General features: G+C 27.4%; 2 protein-coding genes across 7 annotated transcripts; one reads left to right on the top strand and one right to left on the bottom strand.

The window, feature by feature from the left end:
* The first annotated feature begins 131 nt into the window (after positions 1 to 131).
* LOC117213223 (farnesyl pyrophosphate synthase) lies at positions 132 to 7,431 on the top strand. 5 transcript variants are annotated; one of them, XM_033458591.1, is made up of 7 exons: positions 132 to 363; positions 5,308 to 5,476; positions 5,667 to 5,807; positions 5,952 to 6,155; positions 6,447 to 6,611; positions 6,717 to 6,929; positions 7,010 to 7,431. In XM_033458591.1, exons 1-7 carry the CDS (start codon positions 191 to 193, stop codon positions 7,217 to 7,219), a joined length of 1,275 nt encoding a protein of 424 aa, XP_033314482.1. In that variant the 5' UTR covers positions 132 to 190; the 3' UTR covers positions 7,220 to 7,431. The 5 variants fall into 5 exon arrangements, with proteins under 5 accessions (XP_033314482.1, XP_033314487.1, XP_033314489.1 ...); XM_033458596.1 differs by lacking the exon at positions 132 to 363 and adding an exon at positions 2,876 to 2,913; XM_033458598.1 differs by lacking the exon at positions 132 to 363 and adding an exon at positions 4,261 to 4,369.
* LOC117213281 (nucleolar protein 8) lies at positions 7,242 to 10,992 on the bottom strand. 2 transcript variants are annotated; one of them, XM_033458651.1, is made up of 7 exons: positions 10,839 to 10,992; positions 9,121 to 9,274; positions 8,843 to 9,040; positions 8,535 to 8,764; positions 8,173 to 8,432; positions 7,888 to 8,094; positions 7,242 to 7,786 (listed from the first exon to the last, which is right to left on the bottom strand). In XM_033458651.1, exons 2-7 carry the CDS (start codon positions 9,265 to 9,267, stop codon positions 7,632 to 7,634), a joined length of 1,197 nt encoding a protein of 398 aa, XP_033314542.1. In that variant the 5' UTR covers positions 9,268 to 9,274; positions 10,839 to 10,992; the 3' UTR covers positions 7,242 to 7,631. The 2 variants fall into 2 exon arrangements, with proteins under 2 accessions (XP_033314542.1, XP_033314547.1); XM_033458656.1 differs by lacking the exon at positions 10,839 to 10,992 and adding an exon at positions 9,738 to 9,905.
* Positions 10,993 to 11,167: the final 175 nt, after the last annotated feature.

The raw sequence follows: 11,167 nt of genomic DNA, 5'->3' as shown, positions 1-11,167 counted from the left end.
TTAAATTGCCTTTATGTACAATATATTATTTTTACCATTATATATTCTTACCGTACATAGTCTAGATTTGTATGTACAAACATATATATATGAGAAACAAAATTTTATACACTCAAGTGCTGTAATTATCCTTCAATGTTTTGTAAGTCGAGGTTACGGTAAAGACATATTACATACAGATATAGTAAACATGTTTTCTATTATACCGAAACATACCGCTCTGTCATTGTTTAAGCGTAATATTTCACAAAATTTTGTTAACGTAATAAATATAAGAAACAATCCTTTATGGTGGATATATAAAGAATCAAGCATACGATACTTTTATTATAATACAAATATATCCTCTTTGGAATACTTTAGGTAAGCAGAATTTTTTGCTTATTAATTTTATTTTACCATAATAATATTATAAGTATAATATAATGATAATTATCATACGTGCTTTTAGTATGTATTTTGGAAACACAGATTTTAATATATTTGAATACATTATATATTTAATATTATATTTTTAATAATATATTTGAATTAAAGAATTCTTTAAATATCTAGTAAGGATAAATATTCATGTTAAAATATAAAAACAGAAATATAAATTTAAGTGAGGTTAAATAATTTTTATCAATTTCAGAGTTATCTTAATTGCTTTAATATTTTAAACAGTTTGCAAAATACTAATTTATTACTTTGTGATAAAATATATCTGTTAAACATAAGTTCTTTGGTATGATATGGTAGCAATCTTGTATAAGTGACTGAAACAATATTCTCCCAATAGTAGTTATCTTAATTAGCTGTATTTACCACTTTATTATATCTATAGAAAGAATTTCTGATTTATGCAAATATAACTGGAAATAAGAGAAATCTTACGATTAAAATGATAGAGAAAATAATTAAATCATGTAAAAAAGTGGATTTTGTTGAATTTATTATGCTATTATGCTTATTATGTGCTATTGTATGATATTTAAAGAATACAAATCTGTTATGTGTATTATTTTATCACTTAAATGATCGAATAAAGTCTGCGATAAGACAATATTTAAATAAGATGTAATTTGATAAGAAATATGTACATCCTATAAGTTACTTTTTGAATCCAGAAAATAAGACATACATATAAAAATGAGATATGTCATTATATTTTAAAAAGTAAATTCATTGGATGATTTATTATAATACAGAATATTTCTAATATAAGAATGTGCAATTATATATTTTTTACATTATAATATATTAAATTTATTTCAAGGTTTACTTACTAAATATTTCTGTATTAATATGTGAAATATCATTTTTTATCTTTTCAAATTATCTTTTATCTTTTAACGTTTCAAATTAATTTTAATATGTAAATACAAATTAAATATGTAAATTATTATACCATAACAAATATTGAAACTGGTTATAAATGATAAATTCTGTACTATACTTATACAGTACTATTTAATTATATTTCAGTATTAATAATCATATTGATGAAATTCTCTTTGGTCTCATTAGGGTTACATTTTATTATTGTTTGAGTTCCACGATGTGTTATTGCTTTTAGAATCACTGTAATGGATTTACTTATTTCAGAACCCATTTCCTCTTCGTCATTCTGAGATTTTATATTTTATGATTTTGTAATCTTAAGATATATTTATAAATTTATTAAAATAAATAGAAAAGTTTCAATCAGAAGTAATAAAATGTTTATAATGTTTAAATGTTTGTATTAGGTTGAATTTTAATGTTATTTTTTTTTTTTTTTGGAAATTATAATGTAATAAATACAAATATAACTATACCTCTAGAAGATCACTTCCTATTTCTTCTGGTTCAATATTTTCTTCAAGAAATGACATATCGTAGACCGTAAGTGTATTATTAGATAAGTAGAACTAATTCATATGAAAATCATGTTTTTATTTACATAACAATTGACTGACTCAAGATGCCATTTCAGGGTTTACTATGAAGTAACTCATATAAAAATCATGTTTCTATTAATATAAATGCTAACGGTTTCAAAGAGATACCTCATACTATATTGGATAGTCTCTCAAAGTAGATATAAATTTATAATGATTTAGGTATTGAAAAATTCAGTAAAGTTCAGTATATAAAGATAGTATTACTAACTTGAAGCTTTATCTTAAATTTAATTTTCGCTCTATTAAATAAGTTACTACAATGAGACAAAATGGAATCTCTTTCTCGTTTCTTATTATAATTCTAATTATTTATATATATGTGTTCTGTATAACATATACAGGGTGCTCAACAACATATAATAGAAAATTCAAAAACATGATAGAAAATTTGAAGGGTGCTTTTACAAGTTAAAATAAGACAAAAATTAATAATAAAATAATTTTTGTGGTTTAATTTATTAGCTACTAACATGTAAATATCGACTAAAGTATTCCTAAAATTTGGTAGATTTCTCTTGATAAATTCTACATAAATAAATGTAGAGCAGTTCAAGCTATGGCAGTTATAGTGATTTCAATTTGCAAAGAAGATTATGACATTCGCTGTCATAGAAGAATTCGCTGTCTGTGAAGAATTTGCGAAGTTTTGTAAGAAAAATCATATGATCACAGCTTATGAACATACGCGCATAATTTAAAGAAATGAAGTGATAAACATATTATACATGTATATGTATATTATACACACAGAAGGCGTGTAAAATGAAAAGTATAAAAACAAGAATTTCATAGGTACAGACTTTGACTTTCATCGACTTCTTTGAAATACGAATTGAAAGTATAATCATAACAATCATAATCAATTCTTACGTTGATGTTCAAAGTTCTTTCATTACGTAAAATATCGTATTTTTTTTCGCAATCTATATGTAAGTGTATACATCAGACACGCTACAAGTGCGACCATGGATCAACCTCGAGGTGTATCGTGAGTTATTCCAAAATAGATAGTGTACATCATTTAAAGTGCAATAAAACGGCAACAAAATATTGTTGTTAACCTTTTAGTTAGTATGTTGTAAGGGGGTGACTTCTCTTTACAAAATCATTCTAAACAGGAACTGGAAAAAAGACTATTTAACTCTATACAGACATTTGAGTTTGTAAAATTTGAAGAAGTAAGAAGCAACTTCAGTTTTCCACTCCGTTTTATAGCATAAAAGAGTTCTTGAAAAAAATTCAGTTCAAGGATGTGAAAGTAGAGATTTCACCCTTTAAAATGAGCTCAGGAATACTGTTGCTTTTTTCACAAGTTTGCAGCAGTCCAAAGATCGACCATTTTTTGGTCAAAATTTAGCGATCTTTTAATTTTGTGGAGTAGCATTTTATGTTTGTTATACAAAATACTGAAATTTTGCTAGTGCTGTTATGAAACTCGGTTATTATTACCTATTAAAATTTGAAACCAAAACATTTCTGAAAATTATATATAAAAATTAGAATTGGAGATATATATTTTGCAAAGATCACGAATCTATTTAGTCATTCATATTAATAAATCTGAATTTTTAGGAGACCATCTTTAATACTTATTATATATTTAAGATGGCTATTCATGCTGTTTACTAATTTTTTACTAGATACATATGTCTTCTACACATATTTTCAGGTTGATTAATAGAATTATGACTGTCATATTTAATTGATACGTTAATGAAATAAAAAAATGTTCATATAACGCATATATAAAAGGTTTCTGTGGTAATACGTATAAATACTTTTGTAAGACATTGTACATATGTCGCTTTGAGTTTGAGACTCACTGCACTTCTTATCGCTTCGGCTGTTCTATATTCGTTCGTGTAGGGAGGTTTGCAAATCTTCAGGGATGCTTTAATAGGATCTTTACAAGTTAGATAAATAAATAAACGAATAAAGCCTCAAACGAATGTTCTTTATTCTATATTTTCGTATTATTTTAACTTGTAGAAGCATCCCTTAAATTCTTTACCATCTCCGAACTATATAAAATAATCGTTGGCTATCAATCAAATGATGCAACACCTGCGATTCGATACGACCACCAGAAAACGAATCGCCTTGTATAAAACTGTCGGCTTTCAAACTGACAATATGTATATATAATATGTATGAACATGCCCATTTGTAACAAGGTTTTTGTAATTATAATAAGATTGCATAAGTAAAATACGTGTTGCATGACAAAGCAGTTGTTTAAAAATCGTCAGTATGGATGTAGTCGTTGTGTGTGTGTGTGTGTGTGTGTGTGTGTGTGTGTGCGCGCGCGCGCGCGTGTGTGTGTGTGTATATATATATATATATATATATATATATATCGAATGCAATGAAACTCAACCACATATTTTGCATTAGTTTCACAGTAGTTTACAGAAGCTTACTTCTCGTGACAAAATGAACTCAAAGTATCTATCGTCTGTGTTCCTTTGCGCAACTTACTTACAAGTTGCAAGTTACCAGTATTTTAATAAATATCCTTGCACATCATATTAACTAGTTTGACAATACACAAAGCTTACAAGTAAATTTTAAAAATGATAAGTTTATGATTTTCGTCTTTGATCGATATGTTATACCTTATATGATTACCTCATCCGATAAAAATTGTAAAAGAGAAGACTCTAACTGATAACTTGTTGCTTGATTTCAGTTCATTATATTATAATATTATATTTCATATATATAATAAATTATATTATTAATTCATTGTATTATATTACAATATTATTAACTAGTAAATTATTGTATAGAATTCTGATGTTCTAGTTCACCGAGAGTACCGATTAGACGTAACGAAAGAACAATTTCGATATTTTTTTCTTGATAACAAGTATCAAGTGTTGGTGGATTTTTTAGAAGTTTTAAATTACTTTTCAATTTGTTAAATGTTTACTCAAAACTTAACAAGAAAACAAAGACATTAGTGCCCTCTAATCAGTGAAATACAAGTTACATTATTATTAAATTCTATACCATGTGAGATATTAATGTGCCAGTTACACTAATATATTTAAATAATGTATCTAATTAGGGAAGAATAGTACTTCTGCTATTTAAGTTTTTAACAATTTAACAGAAGATATTCTTAGATCTGCAATAAAAGTTTTACTTCCGCTGACTACTATATTGTTAATATTTATTTCGAAATCATATTATAATAATTTATTTGTAATATATTTCTCTGATTAATTCTTACGCATTTCTAAATCATTAATGATCTCTAAAATTGTAAATTTTTAAAATAAAATAGAAACTAAAAGATCGTTGTATCTTTTTAAATAAATTCAGTTGTCACTATGATTCCTAACATAGAAAAATGTCATTAAAATTTGTCTTCTTTTAGATTCAACAATGCCGATGCACGAACATATTCAGTGGTTCCGAATACATCATTTATATCGATTAAGGATGAAAGTCGTGAATTAATGGCTGTATGGCCCGATATCGTACGTGATCTCACGGATGCTGGTCGTCATCTTGACATACCAGATGTTACCAAATGGCTAATGAAGGTATTCTTTTTCTTCTTTTCTCTTTCTTAAATTTTCACATTAACGAACGATACATTATACTTATAGTTCTTCGTATACAGGGTGTCTCAATTCAATATTCTGAATTTATATAATTATATTTGTTCTCAAACGTATTACATTTAAAATGATATATTATTGACAAAGTTGTTTCCTCTTCTTTAATTTTTAGGTATTGCAATACAATGTTCCATGTGGAGGGAAGAATAGAGCGTTAACGGTTGTAGAAGCATACAAATCATTAAGTCCTCCCGATCAAATAACGGAAGAAAATCTTCGTTTAACTCGTATACTAGGCTGGTGCACAGAATTGGTTTGTAATTTTTCTTCTATCATTTCCAGTTTATGTTATTTTAGGATTTACAATAGTACATAGCATATTCACTTTATTAATTTCTTTTTAGTCCGGTGACTTAAAAAATTATTTATATAATATGATTATATATTTGTGTTATAGTTGCAAGCGTTCTTGCTGATGGTAGATGATATTCAAGATCACTCAGAAATGCGACGAAATCAACCGTGCTGGTATCTATACAATGACATTGGATTAACGGCTATTAACGACGCTTTAATGCTGGAAATGTGTATATATCAGCTCCTTAAGAAACATTTTAAGACAAAAGAATGTTATGTGAATCTCTTAGAACAATTTCTATCCGTAAGTAATTATTTTTCGTACTCAATAATATACAAAATATTCCGATTTGGTACCGATTAACTCTAGGTGGGAATATTTTTGTGGTTGTCTAAATTGTCTTAATAGTTATGGCGATCATTATGCTAAACACCCACTACAGATTTGATAGATAGGTTTTGTTGTTTTGTACTTTTGCAAAAATCAATAAAATTGTTTGATAACATATAATATTTTTACTATTTTATTTATAAAAAATATTGTTTGCTAAATTAAGAAAGTAGCAACTTTTATACTATGTTATATTATTTACAGGTTTCTTTAAAAACGGAAATGGGTCAATGTCTAGATTTATTATCAACAAATTTTGGAAAGAAACCGAATCTAGATCTATTTACAATGGATAGATATAATTCTATTGTAAAATATAAAACAGGTTACTATACGTTTGTGTTACCAGCCACTGCTGCTATGAGTTTTGTAAGTTTAATTCTATTAATTCTTATAACTACATTATTTGTCTAAAGAAAGTTTAGATCTTATCTTCATTTTTCAATTATGTCTAAAGTTACATATTATTTATAGGCTGGTATAACAGATCCCGAAATGTATAGGCAAGCAAAAACAATTTTGTTAGAAATGGGACATCTTTTTCAAGTAAAAGATGATTATTTAGATTGTTATGGTAGTATAGAAGACATTGGAAAATCTGGTACAGATATAGCAGAGGGAAAATGTTCATGGCTTATTGTTGTAGCTTTACAACGTGCTACACCAGAGCAAAAGAAAATTCTTGAGGTATACATGTCACTAATAATATTTTGTATTCATTATCTCTTTTTAAGTAAAGATACGAATAACATACAAATACTTTACAGGAGTGCTATGGACAATCTGATATAGAAAAAGTAAATCGTGTAAAACAACTCTATCAGGAGCTTGGTATATCAAATACTTATGCTATTTACGAAGAAGAAACATATAACTTACTACATACACATATACAACAAATATCTCGTGGACTTCCACATGATCTCTTCTTAAAGTTACTTAACAGAACATGTCGTAAAATAGGTCGAAAGGACTAATTATAGAATTAAAAACAACAGATATTAATTATTATTATAATTTAAGGAAATACATATGTGTTTGTATTTTCTTCTCTCTGCGACAGAGATTAAATAAGGACCAGTAACATTTTACCTTTAATGACTAAATTCTGTCGTAACAAGATAAGATCATAAACAGAGACAATAATTTCTTACTACAAATACATTGTTGCTGAAGTGCACAATGTTAATGAAAATGCAAATGATAGAGAAATGTTAATTCACAGTTAAAAAAGTGTAATATTTTATATTTTATATGGTATAGGAGATATATTTCATACAATGTTTTATATGATACATTTTCTTGACAAGTTGCATCTTTTTTATTTGAAAACAACTGTATAAACATAACATCTTCGTTTATATGTTTAAAAGATTAATAAAAGAGATTTTAAGATGATTTTTTAACTTTTTTTTTGTATCCCCAAGGTTGCTTCTTTTTCATATTTTTTCGAATTTTCGAACGAACAATTTGTTTTACTTCTTGTCTAAGCTCTTTAAACGTATCTTCTGACACGTGTTCTTTTGAAAAAAAATTTTCTGCCTCTAAAATATATTAAACATGAATATATAAAAAATAATTATTACTTCTAATTTTTCTATTTAAATAGAAATATAAATATTTATATTTTATATAAAATGCGTACCACTAAAACGAACATCATTACTATCAAAAAAAAACTTATTTGTGTCTACTATCACATTATTTGTATGTTCTTTTTTATTTGTATATTCTTCCTTACTGTTATGTTCTTCATCAGAAGAATCGTATTTAAATGGATTCTTTGAGTCAAAACCTAATTGAATCTTTGGAGGCTTCAATGGTTCCGTATTTAAAATATTACTACTATCATCTAAAATTATGAACAAAAATAAATGTAATAAATATCATAAAATAAATTTTTTAATTAATGTATTATGTAAATATTAACTTTTTTCATCAGTTGTTTCTTTCCCAAATGTTTTTAATAAACTGAATGGCCCTCCTTCTTTCAAGCTTTTTGATAGTGAGTCTGACACAGAAAAGTATATATCTTTCGACACTTCCACAGGTGCATTTTCAATCAGGTTATCTGTATTATTCTTATTTTTCTTCTTCTTAACTTTTTTGGTTTCTGTTTCAGATTTTTCTATATTAATTTCATATTCTTTATGACCATTTTCTGTAGGATCATATCTAATCATTCCTTTCCTAAAGAATTAAATAATGTAATATAGAAATACATAATTATGTAAGTAATTATTATTATAATTCTAATATTATGATTAACATAAGTAACTATTTTATTCATACTTTGGAAATTTTACATCCTTATTTGTATCTTTATTCTTTGAACTAATTGGTACTCCTAGAATATTTTCTAAAATATCTAATTGTAATTCCTTTTCTTTTTGTAAATCAATTTTATCATCACCTTCTGTGTCTTCAGTAATATCTTTATCCGATTCTTTATCATTCTCTATGAAACGTTTGTCAAGTTTAAACCGTTCATCATTTCCCAAAATAATATTACTTCTAAGAAACTAGAATTAATCAATTAATATCAATGACTTAAATATTTATAAAATTTATTTATATATGAATATATATAAATATCTTACCTCCCCTGTGAAATGTTTGTTAATTTCAAATTTACTATCATCCCAAACCGACTCATCATCATTTCTATCATAGTCATCATCATCAAACAAATCAAGTCTTCTTTTCTTTCCTTTTTCTTCGATTTTATTGATTTCTTCTATTTTATTGATATAATCATTATCATCAAATATTATTTTATTTTTATTTGAATTATTATCCTATAAAAATAAATACGATATATGGAAAATATGACACAAAAGCTTAAAATGTTGGACAAAATTAATTTAAACATGTTTACCAAATTCTTCAGTGCATTCTGCACTGCCAATTCTTTAGCTCTGAAAATTTGCTTCTTATGTTTTAATGATTCTACTCGTTTCTTTTCTGATACACTAATTTTATCCATCTTTATTTCTTCGTTAACTTCGCGTTTTAAAATAACCATTCTTTTCCTTAGATATATTAAGATAAATTAGTTGCGACATGTGATAGTATTTATTAAACTTAAGGAAACTTAACCTATTAAATTTATGTGTGACAATGTATACAACAGACACATAAAGGAAATGCTATATATTTGATAATATTTGAATTCTATTTATTTATATACAAATACAGCAAAATCACGATTAAGTAAGTTTATAATTAAATCAATTTTATAAATTTTTTATTACATCAATGTTCAGTATATGTGCAATCTTATTTCGTATACGTAAACACGGATATTAGGGGTTAGGTTTCACTAGCCGACATCCGAAAATTGCAAATCTTTTTATTTAACACCTTCATAACTAAAACATTTTCGAAAATTTAGAGAAATATTATTTTACTATTTGAAATTAATTTTACGATTTATGATATTGAAATTTCTAAAAATATCAATTGTTTAATAATTGAATATAACTGTGCAATTACCAATTATTATTGTAGACGAAATAAAGAATCCTATACTTCTATATAACTTCTGTTCATCTGTATGAACTGAATATAATGCAGGTGTTCTTAAAATTTTTTTTACGTATTTACTTAAGCCTTTTTAAAAAATTATATATTAAATGGTAATTAATAGCGAGATATAATATTACGTACATATGTAGGATATATATTTTATGAATAGATAGTACGAACTTGTACAATACGTTTAATCCTTAGCCTCGCATTCGTATATGATAGAATCATATTAAAATCAGGTATGGTATGAACTTGTTCAACACTTTGATCAATCAATTTCAATGAATTCCTGCCCTTTTATTGCCTAATAATTTGTTATTCATCTATTCTCGGCAAAAGAAGTAATAACTAAGTGCGAATTAAGTACATGCTTATGATTCAAACAAAGGTTTGAACGATCGCGTATTTACGCTCGTTTTCGATCGTCAACGTTAGGCCATTTTCGGACGATTCCGCCCGCCGATGCGAACTGTTGCGCGCCTGCACAGAAATAAATATAAGGACACGTCAATTTAAAGAGTGTGACGGATACGAAATGTCAAGAGTAACAATATTCACTCAGTAAAATTATTAATTAATAATGAAGGATAAATGGCATTAGGGCTCACTGGATCTGGATCTCGCACGTAGTCATCTCCACGTTTATACCAATCAATTAGTCTTTGGGAAACTATGCCAAGCTAAGAACTACGTAACCTGCAAATCAGTTCAATCTAGATCATGTAAAATTCGCATAGTAATTTTAGATGATCTGTTTTCGCACGTTCGCGGGGAGACACGATATCGAGGAAGCGCGCCAACGGGAGTCGTAAAGTCCCGTTACGATTTATTAATCGACGCCGCGAATCGTTCGATCCCTTATTTCTTTTGGGATAATAAGGGTAGTTAAATTGAAGATAACGCTGCTACTAACAGGTTATTATATATTTTCACAATCCAACAACTTCGGTGTAATACAAAATGAATGTTTGTTATAGAATGATTACGAGTGAGTGCGAGTGAGTGCGAGTGAGTGCGAGTCTCTAGTCGTATTATCGCGTATGATGATGGATTTTGTCGACTCACTGTATTCGACTTGTTGACTGCTTGATGAGATGCTTGATCGAGACTGACTTGGATAGTTGATGTGAGTTAGACTTAGAAAAAATAGAAGAAGTAGCTGACTTGACCCTCCTGATGTCGTAGGAGAAGTAGTTACAGTGACGATGCTGTGTCGTAGGAAAGCTAGTGATGTGTGTGTCTAGCGCACGGGACCATCGGATTTGTTCATGACATTTTTGGTCAGGAAAGTGAGGACAGTATACATTGCTTCTGATTGGATAAACGAAGGTTGGTGGACTAGGAAGGGTCTTAGCCGCCCTCGATTACTAGTAGGAAGCATCGTACGTGAGAAA

Source organism: Bombus bifarius, unplaced genomic scaffold (genome assembly GCF_011952205.1).
Source record: "Bombus bifarius isolate JDL3187 unplaced genomic scaffold, Bbif_JDL3187 scf7180000007970, whole genome shotgun sequence".
Lineage (NCBI taxonomy): Eukaryota > Metazoa > Arthropoda > Insecta > Hymenoptera > Apidae > Bombus > Bombus bifarius.
Note: the sequence above shows the minus strand (reverse complement) of the source record. Positions and strands in the feature narration are given on the sequence as shown.